General features: G+C 37.7%; 2 protein-coding genes across 3 annotated transcripts; one reads left to right on the forward strand and one right to left on the reverse strand.

Moving 5' to 3' along the window:
• On the reverse strand, nucleotides 1-27,202 carry Osi2 (DUF1676 domain-containing protein Osi2). 2 transcript variants are annotated; one of them, XM_028310534.1, is made up of 8 exons: nucleotides 27,128-27,202; nucleotides 20,017-20,179; nucleotides 16,688-16,854; nucleotides 16,163-16,306; nucleotides 7,286-7,419; nucleotides 3,917-4,060; nucleotides 2,799-2,959; nucleotides 1-134 (listed from the first exon to the last, which is right to left on the reverse strand). In XM_028310534.1, exons 2-8 carry the CDS (start codon nucleotides 20,170-20,172, stop codon nucleotides 3-5), a joined length of 1,038 nt encoding a protein of 345 aa, XP_028166335.1. In that variant the 5' UTR covers nucleotides 20,173-20,179; nucleotides 27,128-27,202; the 3' UTR covers nucleotides 1-2. The 2 variants fall into 2 exon arrangements, with proteins under 2 accessions (XP_028166335.1, XP_028166334.1); XM_028310533.1 differs by having other exon boundaries at nucleotides 1-137.
• Nucleotides 8,282-9,594, forward strand: LOC114357082 (uncharacterized). The gene is made up of 2 exons (XM_028310536.1): nucleotides 8,282-8,554; nucleotides 9,197-9,594. The coding sequence occupies exons 1-2, from the start codon at nucleotides 8,472-8,474 to the stop codon at nucleotides 9,534-9,536; spliced, it is 423 nt and encodes a 140-aa protein (XP_028166337.1). The 5' UTR covers nucleotides 8,282-8,471; the 3' UTR covers nucleotides 9,537-9,594.
• Nucleotides 27,203-27,258: the final 56 nt, after the last annotated feature.

Below are 27,258 nucleotides of genomic sequence, written 5' to 3' on the forward strand. Positions count from 1 at the left end.
TCTTACGCATTACCAGCTTGGATGTCCTCACCACCTTTCTTGTTCCTGTACTCCCAACCTTGGTAGGCGAGATCCTGAGGGTTGTGGTCTTGTTCCCTGAAGGAGATACCTCCGGAGCCATAATTGTGACCACCCTGCTAAATAAAGAAAAAATATGTGATAAAATTAGAAAAATATTTGTTTCTCCGCGATTCAGAATACAGATAACGCCATCTATTGGTTCAAGTGGGAAATTGTTTAAATATCAATAGAAACATTCAATTTAAGTTATAAAAGATTAATGATGGTAATACAATTTTAAAGAATGCCACCAGCGTAATTCCATTATGTCAAATATTATAATTTTCTAGTTCGACATGCGAAGAAACAGGCAAGACGTTTTTAATAATTCATGAATGTAGAGCGCCCCAAAATGTCGAACATGATCCTATTACACATTCAATGGATATTGATTAAAATATAACAAACAGCCGAACCTTAAACTTAATTATCCATTAATGTCTAAATCCAATCAAGTTATACTAACCTAGATAAGTTGATAGAATAAACAGGTCGCATTTTATACTTTGAAATTGAAATTCAGTAGGTAGATTTTCATCAAAATCATTTATTCAGTTTAGACCACTTCTAGAGATCTCATGGCTTTTTTGTATTTTATACGATATTTTGAGTACTTATTTAGTAACAAACGGCTTCGCCCGCTTGGAATTTTGTCTGTCACAGAAAACTTTTATCGCGCGCGTCCCGTCCCTGTTACAAAAACCGGGTTAAAAACCATCCTATGTCCTTTCCCGGGACTCAAACTATCTCTATGCCTTTAATCAAAATCGGTTCAGTGGTTTAGGCGTGAAAGCAAGACAGATAGACAGAGTTACTTTCACATTTATTATATTAGTATAGATTTGTTATGCACAAATTACTATAGTCTGGTCCGTGAGCACGTAGAATTTTGTCCAATGACCCCTAGCTACCCATCCTTATCGCTCGCGCGTAATTATATTGCTGTCGCGACTGGCACCCGCAGTGAGTGTGCGAGCGCGATAGCAACACAATTACGCGCGAGCGATAAGGATGGGTAACTAGGGGTCATTGGACAAAATTCTACGTGCTCACGGACCGGGCTTTAATAGTCTCATTAATCCCTCCAGCTGAGCTTCAGCAGTGTTCAGAGTGGGTTCACCACATTAACCCAATAATGACGAACCATCGACTCTCGAATCGACCATAATCCGATTCACCACAATTTGTGAAATAGCTGCCTTAATTGATGTTATACTGATACGTAAATATGAATGTAACTAATTATAATGTTCAAAATATTAATTAGTATCGTATATCTAATTAATATTAAAACTATCTCTTGAGATGAACTTAACTGGTGTATCTTTAGGCATATTATTATAGTGCTCAACATTCTCTTTGATAATTAGCAAAGTCTGAAGCTATGTCTAAACTTTAGGCTTTGATAATAACAGAGGCCTAAATGATTTAGGATCATAGCTCCTTTGTTATAATATTCTTTGACAGGGCGTAGATCAAAGTGGCGATGGGTGTTTAAGTGTAATACTCGTGTGTAGTATGAAATGGAGCTAATCCAAGTCTCATGTCGTAAATAATAAAGAGAGCCTTTGTCTTAGTATATAAATCTAACGCCTAACTCAGTGCCTGAGGTATGGGAGCGGCACGGGAGGGGTGACATTGACATATTATGACGTGACAGAGCATAGAAATCTGAACGAGATCTGCCCCCCTAGACAAAACGCACTTTTTGATCGAATCGAAAATCGAATCCGTCAAAACTCCATACAAAAAAGGGGCTTTTCGACCACTTTTCGACTGGTTTGCGATTATAATGTGCACTTTGTCTAGACCCACTGTACGCCAAGCACGAATAACTTGCGTAAAGGTAATAGTATCGTTAACGTAAATAATTTGTATGAGAATCTGAGAGCGCCTCTATCGGACGTAAAACAAACTAAATTTGGCAGCACAAATGCCTATTGTATAGTAACGTAATCGTACGGTAAATGTATCGTATGATGTTTATACTAACTTTGTGATCACGAACCTTTTTTTGACGTATAGAATAGTAAGTGGCGATAGCTGGCTAACGTAATCTTACGAATGTTTTGTCACGGTAAATTTTTCAGTGTTAAAACTTGCGTCGGAAGTAAAAAGTGTTTTATAAATACATTTCAGTGGGTTTTAATACATAAATTTACGTAAATTGCAAGGAGCGCGTAGAGTTGAACGTAGTGCATTGTATTATTATCTTGCAACAAGATTACTTGAGATTGAGGGAGGTAACAATGAACAAAGAGAAACTAGGTAAGTACGTGATAAGTTTTTCTATTAAAAAAAGCTCGATGTCGAAGTCTCGATGACGTTTGGCGTTACAATAACACCCTCCTGTATCGCTTCCACACATCAGCCACTGGCTGAGTTACGTGACCTATAAGACCACCCAGCTAAAATCTATGTTAGTTTTCAGCACGTATGTGGTATTCAAATTCCTTTTTTTTTCTGCTGGGTCTTTCCTAAAGAGCGCCATCTAGCACGATCTTCCGCATTGACCTTCAGCTACTTTTATTCCACCATTAATTAGAATTCCGAAATGCGTCTGATACAACCCGAAAGAAATAACTGCATACCTCGCTGGAATGCGACTCTCCCTCCCCGCGTTCGCCCCGTCCATACCAGAGCGTGTGACGTCATGACTGCTAGGTGCGCAGTTAACTCGACCGGGTTACAGCCTTTTACCTTGCTACATTCTATTTGCTTAACAAAAATAAACTTACAATGTATCCGTCATAGTGTCCATATTGCGCTGGCGAGTGCCCCTCTCTGTAAGGGCTTTGCAAGCCGATGCCAGCAGGGGAGTATTGGGGGCCCTTGTAGTGGGACGAAGAGAAGGGTGAACTGAGGTTGGGCTTGCAGAACTTGAAGTAGCCAATTACACCTGTAAAGACGATAGATACGTAGGTAAACTTATCACAGAGATTAGTTAGATAGATAGGCTCTTTATTGTATACCACACAAAACTGACAAATAAAAATAGTACGAAACGGCACAATTTTAACCAGCAAATTTTTGGTCCAGTAGGTCTAGGATGTGCGCCACGATAAACTTTTATCTATGAATTTAATCGATTTCCACAATAAGCATGCATTTGACGACTAAAATCGTCGACAAGAATTTATCATGACGCGTATCCTAGCCCCACTAAACTTGGCAACAATTTTAACGCTCTTGAATCTCTGCTCGTAAATTTTGTTGTGCCCAATAAATTATTGTTTGAACAAATCAGCGCCTGTTTATTTTTAATAAGGAAGACCTTCCCTCTATAATTGGTCCTCCGGGCCGGATCAACAGACAGGAATTATTATGGTATCAGAATATTTTGGTACAAGCATTTAGTTGCGAGAGAGAGATTTGAGTATGATATTTGCGTAATCCAGTTTTTAAATTGACTAGATTATAGTTTGAACTAGTAATTTACTGTAAAATATTGCCTTTCACTTATAAGGTTTGCCTCCCCCAACTAGGGTTGCCAGGCGTCCGGCTTTAGCCCGACATGTTTGGCTTTTAGGGTCTTGTCCGGCCTGTCCGGCTTTTGTTAGGCTTTTTATTTGGTTGCCGCGCCAGGCGAAAGTCGAGCCACAGAATCATATGAAGCGCACGCATCAGGATCTTGGTTAGCAACCGATGATGATAGTACTCACTCATGAGCTGACACTAATTGCACCCCCCCCCTCCNTTGTGATTTTGGACCTGGCAACCCTACCCCCAACCCGTCTGGCTAGCGTGGGGAGTGTGTAAGTCAAATCCTCCAATTGCCTCTAGGATCGTGTTGTAATAGAGACTAAAAATGACCTCTCACTATATTAGTTTTTCTAGTATTTTTTTTTATAATTACCTGGGACGATCAAGGCCATGAATCCTAGGAATTTCTTGAAGCTAGCCAAGCCTAGAATGAGGGGCAGGAAGAGAAGCAGCTTCAGCTTGAACAGCTTCAGGATCAACAGCATCGGGATGATCAGCTTCTTTAGCTTATGACGACCTGTTAACAAAAAAACACATGAAACAAAGTTCGAAGTTTATCTCTCTTTCTCTCTCGACGAGGCCCGATATACAAGAAATATGTCGCGGGAACTATTCTCATCTGAAATTACAATGAAAATTAAATCATGTTAGGAAATAATTATAATAAAATGTTTTGCAGTTAATATTATTGTTAGAGTTCAAGGAAGGGTAGTAGACTATTTTGATTGTAAGTACTTAACCCAGACAAAATAAATACACAAAGTATTACTCGGAAATTAAACAGTGTTGTTTGTCCAATTAACAATCTCATGTTTTCGCTTTTAACTAAGTAAATTGTTATTAATTATTATACGTAAAATGCCATATTAATGTTTTCTAGGTTTCTCCTGCCTCCAGCTTCGCAGAATGGTGCTTGATACAAACATAGAATCTATACTAATATTTAAATAAAATAAATAAATAAAAGGTATTTATTTCAGGCATAGCCCATAAAAGTGTTAGTAACAAAGGTCTTATAAATAATTAGTAAATCACACAACAACCTATACATAATTAAATACCGACAATTTATAGCTGAAGAGTTTTGACTGATAAGTTTTTTGTTTGAAAGCGCTAATCTCAGGAACTACTGGTTCGATTTAAAAAAATATTTTTGTGTTGGATAGCCCATTTATTGAGGAAGTCTTTAGGCTATCTAACATCTCCCTTCAGCTAATAGGGTCGGAACAGTAAAGAAAAATGTTGCAAAAACGGGAAAATATTATTCAAACTATTTTTACGTGTTGCGGGCACAGCTAGTCTAAATTATATAACTCAAAGGTGACTGGCTGACTGACTGATTGACTGACTGACTGACATAGTGATCTATCAACGCACAGCCCAAAACCACTGGACGGTATCGGGCTGAAATTTGCCTTCCAGGTAGATGTTATGACGTAGGGCATCCGCTAAGAAAGGATTTTACGAAACTCTACCCCTAAGAGCGTAAAACGGGATCCACGCGTACGAAGTCGCGGGCACAGCTAGTAAAATATATGTACCTACTTATACCAAGAATCGGAACGTGTTTCAGAAAACCGCTTGGCAAACTATTAAAAGTCATTTACCGAACTAAAGCCAACTTCCCCAATTGGATCTGGTTTGGGCAGTTGTTAGTTGGTACTTGGAGGGTATTCTAAATTAACTTAACTAGGATCAACTTCTCTTTAACCTTCGTGTTTTACCTGTGTGTATTGGACAGTTTTATACTAGAGAAAAGCTTTGCTAGCATACGGAAATCCGCTTCTTGAACAATCCCCTTCATTTTAAATGTAGGTAATAGTAGGTGAATTAATTAAGCTAATAGTGAATTAATCAAGTTAATTATTTTGAAAATAATAAATATTCAAGTCTGCACTCAATAATAGCCCTCAACAGCGCCCACATCAAATACTTTGCTACATGGTCCTTCGAGACAGATATGTGCCAGCGATCTATGATTTATATTATACACTCTACTCATAAAAAGTAGGTGTCAGCTACCTTATTAAAGATAACAATCAGTCATCAAGTGAATACCTTCAAAATCAAAATAAGTACACTTTTCTTTACAAACGATATCAAATGCCAGTGATTAATCCAAAGCCGGAGGAACAATTAATTTTAATTAGAAGCAGTCAATCGCTTTCCTTGCAAATGGTGGCCATTTGTCAAAACCGTCTCTGTGTACAGTCAGCAGCAAATTCTAGTATCTTAAATGGTCGTAATAAGAGCGATTTTACAACGAAAGTTTATGGTCGGATGTGCTTTTGTACCTTTTATAATTATTAAGCAGACTCTGTGGTAAGCCGACAAGAAAATTATTAAAATACATAAATTGCGAAGTCCTGAACTAAATATACTGATCTGCAAAACTTACGCCAGTATTCACAAACGATGCTTGCTTAAGTGAAGCAGCAAATCGAACGCACAGCGTTGAATAGAGCTCTGTGATTGGTTCGTGTGTCACCCTGTGCGTCCACGCGCACTGTGAGACTTCATATTAATGTTTGTGAATACGGGCAAACGTGTAAGTATCACACTTTTAAATTAACAGTACAAAAGATAGTAATACTTTCGAAATAGATTTGAAAAAGAGTGTAAGGGCTCGTTCCCATGGCAATTCAGTTATTCGGTAATCAGCATCCCGCAAAACTGGACTGTCGTGTGAACGCACATAATGTGTGTTTGAAATTCGAATTACAAATTCGAACGGATCGGTTTTTTGCGGGAAAGCGCAAACGGGATGTTCATGTGAACGTTAATATTGTTTTACAATAAACGGGGTCCTGCAAATAAAAAATCCTGTAAAAAAACGGGAACAAGCCAAAAGTGTGCTTAAAATAATGAAATCCCCTCAAGTGTAATTCAATGTTATTACTTTTCAATACATTTCATATCAAAGAATAAAAACAGATTTTCTTTTAGGGAAAATTAATTTCCATTCACGTAAACGTAACGTGAATTCAATGAGTTTCAAAGTAAACGTTTGAAGTATATCAAAATGTTCGATATTGAAAAATTTTCTTACAATTTTTCAGACGAAGAGTATAATTGTGAATATGCCTACGCATCGTTAGCACTTTTGTAGTATTTTCACACAAAAGAAACTTTAAAAAATGAGTTTAATTTTCAATATTATTCCGCTCTATGGACTTCAATCGTCCGTCGTTCAATTTGGGAGAAACTTTTTTTATAAAAATAAATGTTTTTTTTAACATTCGTGTATTTGAACTTTTGGCTGTAGTTGTACGATGGAGTTTTAAAAATGCGAGACCTCCACAGATTAGAAAGAGTCGTCTTCATGGCCAGACAGAAAAGTTTTGACAGTAAAAAATACAAGGAGTTTTGTTTAATGTTTGAAATTGGAATCGACAAAAGAGTATAGAGCTAAAATTCTCTAAAATGTCTGAGTAAGGCGGTTATCACACTGCCCCGCGCTCCGCCGCGGAGCGCGCGGCGACAGATTTAATCATTGTATGCAAGTATCTCAGTTTGTATAGAAAACACGCGCGGTACTTCACACTGACAACGCGTCCGCGCGCGTGATTTTTTATATGAAAATCACGCGCTCCGCGGCTGAGCGCGGCGCAGTGTGATAACCGCCTATGGTTTCAGTTCAACCACATAATATTAGGTATTGTTCAACTGTGATAAGGCATGTTCTATGTGTATTAGAATTCTCATAAATAAAGGAATTCTGTTGTATTAAGTTTATACTCACGGAAAGGAGGAGCCTTCTTATCCTCGATGATGTCGACCTCATCAGCGATCTCGTCCAGGAACCTGGGGGCGATGACCCCGTTGGAAGTGACGTCATCATCCAGGTGCATCTCTAGAGCTGTTGATCTTAGGAATCTGAAAAGAAAAGATCAAAGTCAGAAAGGAATTCACGATTCAATTGTTTTATGTAAGTAATTTACGAAAAATATTAATGATGTGTTAGCATACTACTCGTATAGAGCAGGTTTGGCGAACCTTTAAGTATCAACGTGCCACCTTTTCTAAAAAATATATTTCTTCTTCTTGTCGTGTCGACAACAAACCTACACAGTGTCAGCCCAAAACTCTGCCACCAGAGTGGCGTTGTCAGTAGCCTTCATTAAATTGTCCTGAGAGCAGTTGATAAAAAATATTTGATGTAGTCATAGACATACTCGCTTTGCAATGGAGGGAAGTCGAACCTTAGCTTCGAACTCCTCATATGTTCTTTGTTGCGACCAATGACAGTTTAACTTTCCCCCGGGACGAACTTGACCTTCACTGGTTGGGTTCTTATTGGCGGTCAAGCTGTAGATCCTGGCTACACAGGAGTTGCAGCACTTGCAGCGGTGGGAACAAGAGGAGGGAATAGTCCCGTGACAAATAACACCTAATGCTATCAAAGAGGAGTGTCGTACAAGTTACAGGACTTTACTCTCCAGTGGCGCCACTGATGAGGGCAATTATTCAAAACACAATAAGTACTATTTTATTTCATAGTGAATTTTGTAATTAATGGCGTGACCTTAATATTGTGGCGCGCGCCATTAGTTCGCCATCTCTGCTATATGTCATTACTCTTAAAAAGAAAAGTCGCTCGAGCGTTCTGTTCTAACATATTGTACATACTCATCATGTAACGGTTAGCGTTACCGCTGACCTTTATCTTAAATCTAAATTCTAATTTAATTAATATTATCTACCTACCTAAATAAATAAACTTAATAATAATATATCTAAATCTACGTAAACTACCTAACTAAATGGCTTAATTGAATAATTCATATTGTTCTACACTAATAAAATAAATAAAATAATAAATCTACAAGCAAACCCGCGCGAAACAAGTTGTTCAATATTTCTTTTGTTCTCTGTCGAGCGGGCGGACTGTTTTTTATGCATGCGCAAGCGACGCGCCTACGGCCGCGATGCTCCCGCCGCGTCTCCTAGTCCGAGCCAGAGCGTTATTGAGCACGGACGTATCGCTGTCCGTCACCGCCGGACCCGCGATGTTTATAATATCTCAAAAACTAAATATGTAATCGCGTATTGGTGAACCCCGCTACCGGGTGAGTGTTGCAAAAGTATTTTTAATGCCTAGATTTTGTACTTGTGCTAAATGTAAGTACCTAGCCGCCATTTTGTTCTTGAAATGTGCTATCCATGTGCTCGGTGTCATTTCATACAAATTTCCTATTTCTATATCTTCTTAATATTATTATTTTACAACTTACTACATGATTAAATAAGTAAACTAAATATTTTATGAAATGACATCGACACGTCATGACCTTACATGACCTTGGTCGTACTGTAACGACACCTTCTAAAATCTATTTAATTTACTAAATTGAACTATTCTAATCTTATTCTACTGTTCTAATTATTCTAAATTATTGCCTACCTATATTGTTCTATAAATTAATTGCCTATATAGATGATATTCTAAATAATTATCTACCTACATAATTTAATATTTTTGCCTACTTCACTGCAATCACTTTCACTGCACCTATTGTAATTCTGTTTGACTGCCACATCATTACATCACCATTTATTACTAAAATCATTCCATCTGCTTCGCTAGTATTTTGATGTCGCAGTCAAACGGACAAAAGCTAGCAACTGCTTTAGTGTCCGCTTTGATTTGCAGGGTTCATCTTCACCTTCATCTTCTACGCCTACCTACTACACCATGCATGGTCACCACTGCCGAAACTACCACCTGGGTCTTCAACCCGGCAGAGCTGCCTGTCGTGTCGGACGGCCCGTACGCACACTCTAAGTGGCCCTACACCACAGTGCGTACGGTCCCTAACCGTCTGGCGCGTCGACGACTCTGCGGGCTCACCACCAGCGAAGAACCAACCCACATCACCATTAATACTAGCGAGGACAGTGGTTTGAATATACTACCACCGGTGACGAATCTCGTGCGATACGATAGTTTGCTCGTAACTCACACCCTTAAGGTCTCTTACTCTTTATTCTAAATAAACTACTTGTTAACCTAATCTATCTTTTATTTATCTAACTATTAATCTAAATTCAATTATGTCACTTGGCCTAAAGCGTCTAACCGTGACAATCAACGAAATTCCAGTAAGTATGTGCGAAATCTTTGCAAGAACTTTTTGTACAAATATTATGAGACACGTGTATTTCTAAAGAATTACTCATTTCCAGAAACATTTGTACAAACATTTGACACGTGTCTGTTACTGTCAGAAGAAAATTTTTAATGAAGGAAGTTTTTACTCTTAAAATATGTACAATCAAAATTGTAAGAAATTGTAAGACGCAGCGAACGCGCCGCGCAATCGTGGCGTCACCGCCGCGTCGTCGCTCCGCTTTGAAAACGCTTGTAACACAAAATATAACAGAAGGTAAACTCATGTATGTACCTCGCTTTGCATGCATACCTCTCTCGCTCGCACGCTCGGCCGTCGCGCTAGGGTTGTCTTGTCATGTGTTGCGTTTATTTCGTTATGATAGAAAAATGTTACTCTTAATACTATGCAAGAAAGACAATAACAGATATCCACGTATACTTATTTATATTTAGTACGTTATTATAGTAATAGTTTGCAAACAAATACACGAGAAGGAAGTAGTATTTAGTTGAGTGGTTGACACTATTATCCAACTATCCAACTAATAATATAAATGCGAAAGTTTGGATGTCTGGATGTCTGGATGTTTGTTGTTCTTTCACGCAAAAACTACTGAACGGATTTTGATGTAACTTTACAGTATTATTGTTTATAACCCTGAATAACATATAGGCTATAATTTATGACGATCTGTGACAAACTAAATTTCACGCGGGTGAAGCCGCGGGCAAAAGCTAGTTATCCAATAATTCCTAAAACCTCTCTAAAACAATTCGATATTCCTAATAATTGAGTTGGCTTTCAATTTCAATTGAAATTCAAATAAATAACTTACTTACCTCCCCGAATCAACTGGTAATTTAAAAAATGAAAATTTGGTATTTAATTATGAGTTTAAGCAACCAAATACCGAACAATTATAATACGACTTTTTCTGTTCACTCATTTTCGTCAATTTCGCAAAACAAAATAATATCACAGGCGGTTGACCGGCGCGTGACTCAAGCGAACCACAGCGAACGTGTGGCGAACGTCTGTCGCGCCACGTCGCGCTCGCATTCGTCCAAGACAGTCTTGCTAGAGCGGTGTCTATGTGTGCGTGGCTCGAGCGCGTTTAGTATGGAGTTTGTCTTCTGTTATATTTTGTGCTTGTAATCCACAAGTGTGGCAAGTCTGTAAGAATTTTTGGCAAAGGTGGAGCGACAGTGTTCCAGGAAAAAAATGAAATCATAATATAAAATAAAGGGTTTCTAAGGAAATCACTGCGATAAATTCTTGAATGGATTCCACCTTATTTCATCTGAAGAGAGTTGTTTACTGATATCTATTTTTACTCAACATTATTGTTTGTATATGATATTTAACTCAAAGGTTGAAGAGGGTACCTTTTGAATCCTTATCAGCACTTTACTGAAAATTTCTGGTACAATTTTTCATCTGTCATTCCACGGGTAGGGTCTATGGTTCCCAGTAAAGGTTTGAAAGTTGACAGCAAATCAGATTATACATTATATTCCAAAATAGAACCAATTGGGTTTTTGCCACCACTCCCTAAAACTCTAAAACACAATTTTTTTAAAAAGGCACTTCATTCTGGTCTTAAAAACTTAACAAATTTTAAATTACCTGTAAATTAAGATTTTTGATTGCATTGTAATTGAAAAAAAAAGTAGTAGTGTTGACAAAATAGTGACGTCACTGGATAGTATGACAGTCTCGTTTTGATAGTTTTAAAAAGTATGCCAATTGATTGGTGGTGGCAAATACCCTATTGCAACTGGACAAGATCCGTTAAAACAATAAATTAGATTAGACGAATTCTACAGCAAAGTTTTTTTCAGCATCCCTGTGGATTTTTTCGTTTAATAAATATTATTAAGAATTATGTAGGTTTCTACTGCTGAAACAATTTCAAAATCAGTTCTCACAAACTGTAATGTATTGGTTTTTATTTCATCTGTAATAGGTACTGTCTCAGACCTTAATACAGTCTGAGAACCTCACAAAATTATTTCCAGCATCTCAATTTTTGCCTTGCCTCAGAAATTAATATGAGAGTAAAATGAACTTATATTCCGGGCCGGCACTCTATCATAATTATTTCTAAGGTATGTAATACCCGTGATTTAGACGAAGGCTAAAGGAGCGTATAGACTAGAGCAGTGTTTTTCAACCTTTTTTATGACACGACCCCCCTAGTATGAAAAAATATTTGGCGACCCCCTGACCACAACTGGTCGGGCCATTCGCTTTTTTTTTTCATGCGTTTTATAATGTTACAAAGATGTTGTAGGGATCGAATACTTCAATCCATACAACCTTTACCCATTTGCATAATTAGATTTTGGACAAATCTATCTTAACATTTTACTGTATTTTTTTACTGAGGTTTTTCGACCTCTCGCGACCCCCTTATAGAGGCTTACCACCAGATTGAAAAACACTGGACTAGAGCATTTTGGGAACCCGTTTTTTGCAGGATCCCGTGTTTTAATAACGTTCACACGAAAATCCCGTTTGCAGTGTTCCGCAAAAAACAGAGGGCTTAGTGTGAGTTTACATCAAACGTCGTCACTAGCGAGCGCGTTAAAAAAAAAGAAGAATTTAGTTCTTGAAAGTTTCCGCTAGGGGCGCTGTACAATCCGTCATACATTTAATGTCACTTTTTTATGCAGTCGACATCGAATGCGTTTGACGTAAGCTCACACTACCCCCTGAACCGTTCGAATTTGTAATACGAATTTCAAACACACAATGTGTGTTCACTGTTCATACATCAGTCTAGTCCTGCATTACTGGATCCTGCAAATCTTGATTGCCGTGGGATTATTGCCGTGCCCTTTTAACATAACTACAAGCTGTTCTATGAAATATTCTAGTGTCAGTGTCAGTGTCACCCTTTTACGAACCAAACGTCGTACATTTTATAGTTGTTGCAATTCACGAACGCGAGTGAGCTTTACATGTGTGGTGACTCGCTACTGTTCGTTTTTCAAAAGTTTTGATACACATTACACTATCGTTATGTGCATGTGCCTACACACAAAAGAAAAGCTCACTCGCCTTCGTGGGTTGCAAGAACTATACCAGTGTTTAAAAAATGTATGAAAATTTTAGTTTTTAAAGGTTTCCCGCTAGGGGCGCTGTACAATCCGTCATACATTTAATGTCATTTTTACGTACGATTTTACGATGTAAACTCACACTAGGCCCACTGTATTGTACCATTCGTACGAACGTTAGGTACGTAGAAACGCTCTAGTCCAGTGGTTCTTAACCTTTTAGTCACGAGGGACCATTTTACCAAATGTCTGTCTTGTCAGGGACCACTTTTTTTTCAAAATCCTATGAAAGGGAAGGTCGATTTCTCGCCCACTGTGCGCCGTTTGCGTTGTGTTGACTCGACTCATCATCACGTCACGTCACTTCTTTATTACGATGTCTTCGTGGACCACTTGGAATGCCTCCAGGGACCACCAGTGGTCCGCGGACCACCGGTTAAGAACCACTGCTCTAGTCTATACTCATCTTAACGAAGGCTTAGCGAGAGGCAAGATTGCTTTGTTTTGTTGCTAATTAATTATTTTCTAACACATTGTATTCTCGGCTTGATAGCTGTTGATCCTTGATTAATTATGGTTATAAATTCACTCTGTGAAGTGTGCAGATTACACCCGAATGTTGAAGTACTTTAATGAGCTGTCAAAAGGATGTATAATTAATGTTTATTAATTGATTTCTGAGAAAGCTAATTTTGATAAAAGGGGATCTAATTTCATAGGTAAAATATATTTCCATATTATTTTACAACAAAACAAAAACGACGAGTTGAACAACCTATCTTTTACCGTAACCGGTGTTTTTTGTATGGAGCTGGAAACATTGAATTTTCGGATAGTTCCAGTTTATTCTTTAACCTATTATTAGTACCGTTTGATAGAGCTCATGAAGCACTTTTAGGATCAGTAACTAGTTTTTTTGATATCTTGTATAGTTTAAAAATAATCGAGTGAGATCACTTATCGTTTCCACCCTGTATTGTTAAAGTAAGATAGTATAACCCAGCCTAAGTCACAAAATACTTGAAGGTTACCTAACTAATAAGGTACTTATTTTAAAGTGTGTATTTTCAAAGAATATAGGTAGAAATAAAATATTATGCCTTTAGTTATAATAAAGTTTTAGAGAATAGACTTTCTAAGGAGTTCTTAAATAAAACATGAGTGTTGTAAGTTTGTAAACGTAAAGTCATTTGCACAAAGTACTTAACAATACCTTCATTTTGCTACAAATAAGCAAAGTTGTAGCATATTTCACTAACTTTACCTTGCATTCAATACGTAGAGAAATCTATATTATTAACTTTGCCAACTAATTTCTAGCTCATGTGTTATTTTACCACACACCAGCAATTTGAAATGGAATACACACACTTCACAGTTAGCTTCATTTAAAGCCTGTATTTTACAATTTGTATGGGTTTTTTTATTTAAGTTTATAATATGTACCCACAATTAAAGAATTTATAGGTGCCTACAAAACATAAATAAAGCAAATTAACATATTCAAATAAGGGCTGACTTTCCTTTCGCCTTTTCTTTTTATTATTATTTATAAGCTTTATATTGACTTCACTTGTTAGTATGTGTGGGACAAATCTTGCAACTGAATTTAAGACCACTTCTCCTCAACCGATTGAGCTGAAATTTCGTATACTTATGTAAGTACGATGACAATGCAAGGTAGCGCAAACAGAAAAAAACAATAAATTCCATGCGCGATACAAGCTTTCGAAATTATTTTGAACATTGCTTCCAATTATTTTTTTCGTTTTAGTAAAACTGCATTTCAGTTATAGCTTGTTTTTAAAAAAGTTTGTTTTTCAACAACAACTTACGTAGGTAGTTACAACCTTGGTTGGAAATAATATGGCCCTAAAATTTTTCTTCTACCAAAAACTGTTTTAAAAGAGAACTTTGGGAATTAATTTACCAGATAAATATGAGAAGACAGTTATTACAAATTATATTATATTCCGACCGAGTAATTCCAATTCTGTTACTTCAACCGTAACTTTTTGCTAAATCTGCCAAATTGTGGTAAACAACCAAGACCTAATTAATAACTCTTAACTTCCATTGAGAAAATATCGCGAGCTTTTAGAGGAAGCCACAGTAAAGATAAAACGAAAATGAAGTAGATACTACTGTCTCATTTTCTCTAATATTAACAACGTTGCTGTCTTCTGGCAGTTAGAGGTAAGATAGTCAGTTCCTCTGTGTTTTTGAGGATTCAGGGTGAAGAAAGTTAGCTTCCACTTTCGGCCGCCTATCACTTTTATCTTAAAAGCAGGCCAAGAGCCTCCTTGTTGTGGATAAAAAAAAATATAAATATTAGTGCAATTTACAATCGTCAGTCAGGCATTGCAGGCATTATTACTAAAATGTATTTGAAGTTTCAGAGTTGCAATTTATTCGCCTGCAAAATTGTTCAAATTGGGATTCGAATGTAATTCTTGGTATCGTTTTGCTAATGCTGATACTTGCTTCTTTTCTTACATTACTGCATCTTTTTGACTGTGCAAATACAATTCCCTAATTAATTATTTCGTAATTCAATCAGCGAAGGTCAACAGGGTTAGTAGACGAACAATTAAAACAGAATTGAGGGTTAAATATGGGAAATTGGCGGTCTTATTAGGGATGGCAAACATTTTGTTGAAAGCTCTCGTTGTCAAGACGAATTGTTCATTACACCATTGTAATAGGAGGAATACATAATAAGTGGGGTTATTTGGTATTCTCTCGCTTTCAGTTAATATCTGGGGGCATAATATTGAGTCCTTGAAAGGTTTTCTCGGTTAATAAACCCGTTTTTTTTTTCATGTAACTAAATTAAAAGGGGTTGGCGATCGATTACAATCTCTCCCAAATATTGTTTAAGGGTTTTAATTGAACGGACTTTCATTTAGATTCTAGTAAATATGTAGATCCCCGTTATCAAGTGGTTGTTAGTGATTTTGATTGGACTCTTTTGGTTCTGGATTTTATTCAAAACTGATACACAAGACAGTTACAGTACCGTATCAGCCTACCTATCGCTGTTACTCATGCTAGCATTTTATTAAGCTTAGATCCGAAGAAACAGAAACCACTGTCGATGGAGCAATTTCAGTCTTCCCTCACCCTGGACTCTAGATTCTAGATTATCTATACTAATATTATAAATGCGAAAGTAACTCTTGTCTGTCTGTCTTGCTTTTACGCCTAAACCTCTGAACCGTTTTTGATGAAATTTGGCGTAGAGATAGTTTGAGTGCCGGGAAAGGACATAGGATAGTTTTTATCCCGGTTTTTGAAACAGGGACAGACAAAATTCCACGCGGGCGGAAGGCTAGTTAATATTATGTTGCATTTTGGCTGCAGAATATATTTTTTTGCAGGAACCTGCATTACCGGATTGCCATGGGAATGAACGCTTACAGGGACACCCTGATAATGACTTACCGTTCGATCTTCCTCATCCCGAACTTGACCAGGGCATCCCAGTCGGAATCCTCGCTTCTGGGCTGGGAGCTAAGCGTCGGAGGTTCGTGGACTAGTGCTCTCGCTTGCGACTCCACTTTGACGAGCAACGCGTTGTCTGATAACCTGGGAAACGAGAGAAGGAAATTAATCAGAATTAAAAAGGATAGTGCCGATCCATGCATGGAAGTTGGGCCAAGTCTTGCCCAGAATCAACCCATTTTGTTCCTCAGGCCAAGAATTATTTATTCAAAACAAAACTCTTTTTTTCTCCAGGGATCGGAAAGTCCTTCAGAGACTCTTTAACTCCGTCTTACTCCAGGGAACAACGCCATAGGCATGGAACAGAAGCGTGGTGGTGCTCTTCTTCAAGATAAGATCTTATTGAAGAATTACAGACCCATCTTTCTTCTGAGTCATGTCTACAAACTGTTTCGTCTCGCGTGTAACTTTTGATATTATAAATCCTATAGAAGTAGTAACTAAAAGAGCTTGCACTGTACTTACTGGTAAGCCTGCTTATCAAAGAAGTCGTCGAATGACCTCAAGGCTTGAGCCTTGAAGCAGTCGGCCAGGTCTCCGTTGATGCACTGCTGCGTGGCCTGCTGGATGTATGGGTCTTGGTCTTCGCCTAGCCCGATCCAGTCCAGAAGTCCACGACCTTGGGCTTGGGGCTGGAATAGAAAGAAGCAGGTTATTCTAGCAGTTAAAGTAATTGCCTTGGACAATTATTATGGTAGCACTAGAGTGTCAATACCAAATACCCTTTTGGGGGACCAATTAGCACCGATATGTGACTATTGCTCAATATTCCCTTCTCTGTAACTCCTGCATAGGTACTGCTGGATCTACTACTGCCACTGTTTGATTGCCAACAAAATCCAAACAATGAGATGAACAGAGTGACAGGCAACCAATACCTTAACTTACTAGATTACAATCTTTCGTGTCATGTCTAAATTATTCGTCATTAGGACTCAAGACCGCGGGCAATTTGCCTAGGGACCTAAAGGTATAGGTACTTGGAAACCTTTTCCAAAGATAAAGTAGGCTGGTACGTGAGCCTTTCATCCACCTGATGAAAAGTGATGGCTATTTCTCAAAAATGTATATGGTTGGCAACACGTCGCCGCAATTTTCTGTCCAAAATTTCCATTGTCGCTCTCAATTTATTTGTTTACAAGCTTTTGCCTGCGGTTTCACTTGCTAGAATTTCGGTCTGTGAGAGAAAGTCTATCGCATGCGTGTCCTCATTCTAAAATTCTGAATAAAGTATCTTATGTCTTTCCCTGGGGCTCAAACTAGCTTTAGTATAACAAACCTGAACTAAATCATCAGAAGTTTAAGCGTGATAGGATCAAACTTCCTAACAAAACTTTCACATTTGTAATATTAGTAAGATTTAAAAATTACGTACTACATTATTAATCACTTTATTAATACAACGTAACATAACACAAAATAATAATTATATCGTAACTATTTGTGTACGGACGACAGCAAATCAACCTAAACACAGTGGCATTTTATCTCGTACAACACAGGCTATTTTGCAACAAAAATGTATAGCTTGATGTGCTGTCGACTGTACCTAATTGAGAATTTGCTTACAGCTGTACAAGTTCATATATCTATTATGCTAACATATTGACACAACTCTATTATGCTAATATATTGACACAACTAGGTTTTCAATTTTCATCAAAACCAAAACAAAGCGTCGTGAAAAATATTCAAGCTTTTATCGCGTTTTATTCTCAGTGTCTACTAGAACTGAAACTGAGGTTTCAGCTTTTGTAAACGTTTCAACTAACGAAAACATTGTTCAATTAAGTAATTGATGAATGAACAGTCTGTACCACCTAGAAAGGTCTGTTTCTTTGGTTACAGAACAATAAATTGTTTACTGTCTACAACTAGGTTTGTTTTGCTTGAATGGTACTTCCAATTAAGACGTTCAATTAATTAATACGTACTCGTAGTTCTACAGCAAAAATATTTGTTAAAGAGACCTATCTCAACTCAATTTTGCTTGTTAATTGCTGCTAAAGGGTTTTGAAAGGTTGTTTGTATTGCCGATTTCAGTAAATAAATAAATATCCTTGAACAATTTACACTGCGCTTTTAGGCTGGTTTAGTGTCACGCCGACTGTCAGTGCGGATCGCTCTGCACAGCCGATCTGTATTGAAATCTAGGGAGCGAGCGGTTCCTCCGGACCGCATTACTCTAAAACGCTCCCTAGAAGTTCATACAGGTTGGCCGTGCGGAGCGGGTCCGCACCGGACGGTCCGCGTGACATTAAAACCAGCCTTAGTCCCAAACTATGCAAATAAGAACAATATATAAAATATAATAGAAATATAGAATATAATACTGCCTTGGGTTTGTGACCCACGTAATTGCATAAACATAATATTTTTTCTAATTTTAGCTATATTTAATTTTAAAATCTGGTACTTAAAGCAAAATCTTTGCTTAGTTTGGGACTAGATACCGTCTTTCTAGTCCGTTTATCTGTACAAAATGGGAATTTATCTACACATAAATAATGCCATGATTTACCAAAGTAGTTAAAACCATTTCATTAGCCGCATATTACAGCAGAAAAGAATATCCTCAATCTTATTAATTAACTCTCTTCATCTGAAATTAAAAAAGAAGATGCAAAAGCTTATTACGGCTTTGAAACCATGTAAACATTGTGAATAAAATATCGGATGCACGTTCAACGTTGAGATAGTTAGTTTCTTTTTTATCAAAAGAGCTATCGTTTTTTAAATAGCGAGTTATAATGAGAATTTTCATATCTCGCATTAACATAAACTGGGAAAAACAAATAGTTGTATCCTTTAAGGATAATGTAAATAAATGATTGACTTTTGGTCGTGAACTCGTGACTTTCTTTAATAGTTTAAATAATAATAATATAGTTAAATTGCTATAACTATAAATTGATTTAATAGTAAAATAGTAGGATAGCAAGTTGTGAAATACAATTTATTTTGCTCACCTCAATTGAGCCAGCGCAATCGTTAACCAAACTATATAGTCAAAGGAAACTAACAGAAGTCCAACCTAACAGACGTCTTAATAGCTAGCTAGACTGTGACCCTTCGAAAGTTCACATAGACCTTTGATGAAATGGTCGTAACATTGACTTTGAAATGAAGCTTTGTCAAGTAAAACAACCTAATTTGGGCACCTTTATTCAAATTTGAATTCGTTAAATAGTACTACCTATTCTAGTAATGGTATTTTAATCATTTTAGATTCAATTTTGTCTGAAGACTCTTAACATCGCTAGAGAAAAGGAATATTATCATTCTATATTAAAATTTATCAAAATGGAATTACTAATGGAGCCGGATAGAAAATGTTACACAATTTAATACTAAAATAGAGTTTTATGAGATAAACCCTCCGAGAAGAAGTTAAAAGATTGTTACTACCAAGTGAGAGAACTGCCCACACTACGTCTTCCAGCCCGTAGTCGCCACTCAAGAACTGGGACTGTGGCAATGGGCAGCGCACATAGTACGCAGAACTGACGGCCGATGGGGCACCAAGGTTCTGGAGTGGAGGCCATGTACCGGAAAACGCAGCGTGGGACGTCCACTCACAAGGTGGACCGACGACCTGATAAAGGTAGCAAGAAGGCACTGGATGCAGGCCGCTACCAACCGTGCGATGTGGAAGTCATTGGGGGAGGCCTATGTTCAGCAGTGGACGTCCTGTGGCTGAAATGATGATGATGATGATAGAGAGGGTCGTGTTCCCGCAGTGGAGACTAATTGATGACCTGATGATAATGATGATGATGATGATGATGACTCACCGATCGACTGCGGTCGTCGTTCCCGAAGTTGAGCGAGCGTCCCTCAGTCTCTTCCTTGGGCGGCTGGTCGGGCAGCCGAATGCCGCCCTCGCCACTCGACTGCAGTGCTAGTGCGGCTGCTATGAGCAGCATCAGCCATCGAGCTTGATGCAGCATTGTTCACCTGTAAAGAAATTATTAGGTATTAAAATAATGTTGCGTGGGACGTCCACCTACAAGGTGGACCGACGACATCGTAAAGGTAGCAGGGAAGCGCTGGACGCAGGCCGCTACCAATCGATCAACATGGAAAGCATTGGGGGAGGCCTATGTTCAGCAGGGGACGTCCTATGGCTGAAATGATGATGATGATGATGATAATGATGAAAATAATGTTGTTTAAGCTGTAAATAAACTACCTAATTCAAACATGGGGGATATTTTTTCTTCTTCTCGCTTTGGTTAACCTTAACTTAGGCTGAGTTGCACCACCTTCGACCGTAAATTTAACGATCGGCGCTTTTTGTGTGGAGTTTGACAGATTTTTGACGTTTATTAACGTTAGATGGTGCAACTCAGTCTTAGAATTCCTTTGTTCTTCTGATTAATTTCTTTGCGGGTCCAATGACAGTTTAGCTTTCCCCCGGGACAAACTTGATCTTCACTGGTTGGATTTTTAATGGCGGTCAAGCTATAGATCCTGGCTACACAGGCGTTGCAGCGGTGGGAACGAGTGGTGGGAATGTCCCGTTTGGTTAATGATAAAGCTTGTTCTTAGGCCGCCTGGCTAATTCCCAACTCTGTGGCCATAATAATTTCGTTGTATTTCTGTAGTTAGAGGTAAGATACGGGACTATTCCCACCTCTCGTTCCCACCACTGCAACTCCTGTGTAGCCAGGATCTAGAGGTAAGATAGTCATTTATTTTTTCTTTCTTTCTTTCTGTCTTTCTTTCTGTGGTTGAGGATTACGGGATTCACTTTCCATCAGGTCAGATGCAGGCCAAGGTTTTCCCGTTGTGTTAAAAAGAGTTTTAAAATCTACGAAATATCGGGTCTCATCGCGACATTATTATGAGTTTTTTTAACACCCTTTAATTTTTTATTCTTTCAGTCTAACAGAATCGGGTGGGAAATTCATAATATTTGTAAGATAAAGAACAGCTTTGTATAATAAGAAATATTCCAAGCGTTTTGTATGATGAAGTCTTTACTTAACAAACCGAAACCAGACGAGCGGAGCTACGAGTACAATTGATATAATAAATCCAGTTATCCGTCCTACGTAAACACCTTTTCGGATATAAATTCGACAGACAATGTATAAAATTATATCCATTCAGACCAACATACTTGGGATTCTCAGGAGGATCTACTCTATTATGAATACAGGGTGTTAGACAAAGATCATCATGAACTTTAATAGTGAACTCAGATCATTAGGTAATTTTTTTGCAATAAGTCTTTTATACACGTCTTCGTATAATTTTAACCCAACCTGCTTCAGGAAAATATAGTAGGCTAGTGGTGAGAAGAAGCAGCGCAAGGAACTTAGTTACAACGATTTAATTTATATGCGAGCTACACGGCTAAAAGATTGTACGCGTTTTTGTTATTTGTACAATCTTTTACGGTGTCGTTTTTCCATTATGGTACCTGCTGTCCCGGATTCAATATCATTAGTCTTTATATCCAGGAAATTGAAGTCGTTTTTAATCATTTTTTCCACTCCTATGCCACAAAAAATAAAAGATGAAAAATAAAAATAAATGTTATCACAATTTTATTCGCAAAGACTAATCTTTAAGACATGATTTGAGTTGTTATCAACCTATCAATAATCAATTATACCCTGTATAATAGTCATATATAGGTCACGAGAAAAGATAAATACAGCCTGTTTGGGCACCTCGGGGACGCAACGTAGAGATGGGCCTTTGTTTGCATTGACAATATTTTGATAAGGTTTTGTATGTCAAGCGAGAAGAAGGTTCAAAACTAAATATGGTAACTTTAACAAAAATAGATATTTTTTTACAAAAAACTATAATAAAAGGTGATCAAAAAGAATATTACATCAACTTTCTTAAAATATGATAATTTATTTTTTATTTTAATAAGCTTAAAAATATCTTACAACTGGGTCTATACGATGTTGATTTCAATTTCCATATGTTTACGATCGCTTCGAACATCACCACTACACTGTAGCCTCATCAAAACCGTGAATTAAATTCAAACATTGCTATAATTATGTTATCCGTATCGCACAATAACACCACAAGTTCTCGTTTATTTAGATGAAAAAACCTTTTATATTTTTCCTTTTATATGACGTCATCCGCAGAGCTCTTGTCGCCGTCAATGTGCCAGCAGTTTTAGAGCCTAACGGCATATTCCGTGACGACGGCAAGAGACCTGACGGCATGACGCTCATTCCCTGGAAGCAGGGACGTCCTCTTGTTTGGGACGCAACATGCGCGGATACGCTTGCTCCGTCTCATACAGGAGGTACCTCCCTTGCCGCAGGCGCGGCGGCGGCCTCTGCTGAGTGCTCCAAGCGGCGCAAATATGCAGCTCTCAATGAGAGTTATATATTTGTGCCGTTTGGGGTTGAGACTATGGGACCATGGGGTCCAAGCGCTTGTTCCTTTTATAAGGAACTGGCAAAGAGGCTCACCGAGGTGACCGGTGATCAAAAGGCTGGCAGTTAATTTGGTCAGAGAATTAGCCTGGCCATTCAACGTGGCAATGCTGCCAGCCTTTTGGGCACCATTCCTGACTGCGGCGCTGGGGGTGAAGTATTTTTTATTTTGTAAATAGTTTTTATAATTAGTAATTTTTAAATTTTAGATTTTAAGTCATTTTAAGTTAATGTAAGTATTATTATAAAATTTATTCTTTTTTCCTTGATATGGTTTTTTGACGTCTGTAAATTTAGACTTATGCACAGGACAAAAACATCCATTGCTGGCAAAGGCCTTCCCCAAGGATTAGGAAAAAATCCCATCCAGTCACACCCTTACCAGTACCTGTATTTTCTTACTGTAAACTTGAGATTACCTAATTATTTTGAATTTTAATGTACTTTTATCCAGGCTTTTCGCAAAACATTTTCTTTTAATAGTGGTGGTGTTTAAACCTGCAGCTCTCTGGACATCACTAGGCATGTCAAAGAAAAATTCTCAAAGGTAACGAATTTATACGATAACTGAGTTACACTGTTACATATTTTTTGTCTTTCCCGGAATTTTGTGGAACGTCTCTTTCTTATTCAAAGAAACTGTTCATGTCATTGATTGTGTTATCAATTACATTTATGGAAACAAGCTGGATTAAATTTAACAGTTAATTTTGTAAAAATCTGAATTTGTATATTCTTATAGCAATACTTGAATGTGAATTTTAAACACTTTTGTTTATATCTGTCGCTCTACAAAAATACACGGTCGTTCCCTCATCTCTCTCTCTCTTTCTTATAATAATCTTAGTTCCATCACACTACTACTTATTATCCACAACGAGTAAGCTCTTGGCCTGTATCTCACCTGATGGTAAGTGATGATCAGGCCGAAGGTGGAAGCGAGCTTCACCCGGAATCCTCACTCAACCACCGAGGAACTGGCTATCTTACCTCTAACTGCCGGAACACAACAATGCTGTTAACATTGTTGTTATGGCGACAGTCTTAGGTAAGATGGTGGTAGCTAGCCAGGCGGACTTAGAACAAGCCCTACTACCAACCAAACCGAACAGAAAAATCTGCCCCACTGGGAATCGAACCCGGGACCTCTGCGTCTGAAGCAGGTGGTCTTACCACTAGACAACAGAGGCGGTTAAAATTATTATGTATCTCTGGAATAAAATTAGTATGTACATATCTGAAAAGAACCCTCCAAAAAGTCGTACGCATGTTATTTATTTTGTCACTCCTCAATGTATGTACGAATTATGACACATTGGGCTGAATACTGTGGCTTCTCAAGTAGTTGTATTATGTGCTACTTTGCAACAAAAAATGTATAGATTGATGTGCTGTCGATTACAAATTCAATGACGTCCCAGAAAATTAATTATTTGAGCATTTTGTGTAGGTAGTATTATTAGGTCATATTTTAAAAACTGTTTTTGTTGTGTGTTAAGCCGCATATAAGTCGGGTAATGATCTACGAACCAACATTTAATATAAAAGTATCTGTCATTCATATGAAAATGGAAAAGACAGTTTCAGCGCCCGGATTCCAAGCGATTCTTTTCGGGGCAGAGGACAAATGTCCTCATCCATTCTGTCGCTCGAGCGATTCCCGAAAATTCCTTATACATGTCGCGCGAGTCTTAGGCTAAGAACTCATGGCGCGATTTTCACCCGCGCCCGCGGCGGTTGCGGGCCCGCAGCTTCTGTAGAATGCAGATATGTACTTATCTACTTATGTAAAAACTAATGCACAAAATCACGACGCGGTTTTCGCCCGTTATCGGGTCCCGCTCGGCGGTTTTCAAGTCGGACAAAATGGTTGCCCGCGCGAAAACCGCCCGATTGGCGGGCGACCATTTTGTACCAGTGACTTAGCACGCGCTGATTAAAAATCGCGCCGTGAGTTCTTAGCCTTAGATGGTGAGGAATTAGCTTTTTGGCTGTGACGTCTTTGGGTCAGACTTGGCGTGACACTAATGACGTGTGACATGGATTAATCGGACCGGCTTAACCGCAGGTCCTTTTAAGAATAGAATAATTTTCTCCTTTTAATTTTACAGCTCTACTAGAGCTTTAGTCTCTTGAAGAACCAATCTTATACTTCAGAAGCTATTTTAGTTTGATTGACACAACAGAAGCTTGCTTGCTTGCTTTAGCAAGTTGACATTAGGGTTATAATTTCTTCTTTCTTTTGATCCTAGAAGAGGAAGGGAATTAGTAAGCAAATCTTTTTTTTCACTTTGCCACCTGGAATCGAACTTAGAGCAGTTAGGAATGTCAATTTCTTTCCATTGGACCAAAGAGGCATATAAAATCAATCAAGGGTAAAGTCCATAAGAGTACGCTTCTCTTATTCAAGCTTCTTCTATCGTATATTTTGCAAATATTGAGGTTAAACTCTTTTTTCAGAATGAAATAACATACTATATCTCCAAAAGCCCGAATAATATTACTTCTCAGACATTCAACAAGCTAAAACAACAGTAACTCCATCCCTCACTATATCCTTATTTTTATGTCACCTATTATATTACTTATGCTTCCTCGAACCTTATTTTATGACCTCAAGGAAACAGCTCAGAAAATAGCAAATAGAGGCCATATTTTACTACTATCACATGTATGCCATCGTGTTCAATGTACGGTGAAGGTATTTTGCCGTTTTTTGCTATACTTTCTTGTATTGAGGTAATAGAGGTTGACAGAGTAACATCGCTTCCCATAATATGACTCATTGAATAACTCTATACAGTGTGAGTCTTGTTAAAGTGCATATAATGGAAATGGGTGAAAAAAGACCCACTTTTATCGAAGGAAAAAATTACAAAAAATATCTGAGAGGGTCTTGAGGTCTAATTTCACCTATTTTCATATGTGCACTTTATCAAGACTCACACTGTATGTACTGAATGTGTGTACAAGTTTGCTAAAAATCTATCTATAAAATATTTATTTGTTGGTTACAGATTTATAGTGAAAAAAATTATAAGGAAACCTAAGCCCAGAAGACGAAGAAGAAAGAAGAACCAGATATTGACCAAGAAAGATGAAATATGGACATCGTAATATTTTAGGACAAAAATGTGTCCATTTAAGAATAGTTGATCTATGTCTTTAATGCGTGAAAATCGATGTTGACTAGTATAATCTAAATATGTATAACTCAAAGGTCTGACTGACTGACATAGTGATCTATCAACGCACAGCCCAAATCACTGGACGGATCAGGTTGAAATTAGGCATGCAGGAAGATGTTATGACGTAGGGATCCGTTAAGAAAGGATTTTACGAAACTCCACCCCAAGGGAGTAAAACGGGATCCACGCGTACAAAGTCGCGGGCGGCCTTTAGTTTACAAATAAACCTTTAAATAATAAAAATAATGGCAAATCCCGTCCATTTTGTATATTTAATTTCAAAATAAGTCTACTTAATATATTTCTACTACAGCGGAAGTGTCGTGATCCAATAAAAGTGTGACATCTAAAGAACACTCAACCGTATTGTAATTGTAATAAAGATCTTGAATTGTAGAGTCAATAAAAAACAGTAAATGCGTACAAAATTTGTAAATTGAGTTTACTTTCTTATAAATTATGCACTACTTCCTATAATGTATGTAACATTTCAATTTATCCCAACTAATCCCAACTAATATTATAAATGCGAAAGTAACTCTGTCTGTCTGTCTGTCTGTCTGTCTGTCTGTCTGTCTGTCTGTCTGTCTGTCTGTTACGCTTTCCCGCTTAAACCTCGCAACCGATTTTGATGAAATTTGGCATAGAGATAGTTTGAGTCCCGGGAAAGAACATAGGATAGTTTTTATCCCGGTTTTTGAAACAGGGACGCGCGCGATAAAGTTTTTCTGTGACAGACAAAATTCCACGCGGGCGAAGCCGCGGGCGGAAAGCTTTTTTTATATTTCCTTTATCAATTGCATTTTGATTGCTTTTTATTTCATCAAGTGTTATAAAGTAGTAAATAAGTTATTTATATATTTTTTTTTGTATTTTTCGACTTCAGTGTTTGGATTGTTATTGTTTTTAATTGTATGTTTATTATAATACTGTCAAATTGATTTTATTTAAAAACTTATTGTTGTTACATACATGCTTCTCTTGTATTTACAGAGAGACGAAATTAACCAAATTACATTCTTGCACCATTTTACTTTAACAATAACAAAAGTCTGTCTTGACTCCATACAGAAAACACCGGTTATGGTTACGGTTAAAGTAAGGTGGAGCAACTCAGGCTAAGTGACTTGTTATTGTTTACAAATTGGGAAAACACACAAAATAATCACAGCACGTTGCACATCCCTAAACAAAATTAAATGCACTACATTTAGTACAACTTCAATAGAAAGTGGCTAGCAGCAGCACAATACCACAATCGCTTCCTTGTATTAGGTAATTCAACAATGACATAAACTTACAAGTCAAAACACTAGATTACAACGGATATTATAGAAGACAGTTCTATACACGCGTTGAAACAACATGGCGGCCGAGCGAGCGCGTCAAGACTGCGCGATCGCAGCGTAAACGTCGGTATAACGGTTTTGAC

This window comes from Ostrinia furnacalis, unplaced genomic scaffold (assembly GCF_004193835.3).
Source record: "Ostrinia furnacalis isolate ACB-3 unplaced genomic scaffold, ASM419383v2 OfSCF3022, whole genome shotgun sequence".
NCBI classification, from domain to species: domain Eukaryota; kingdom Metazoa; phylum Arthropoda; class Insecta; order Lepidoptera; family Crambidae; genus Ostrinia; species Ostrinia furnacalis.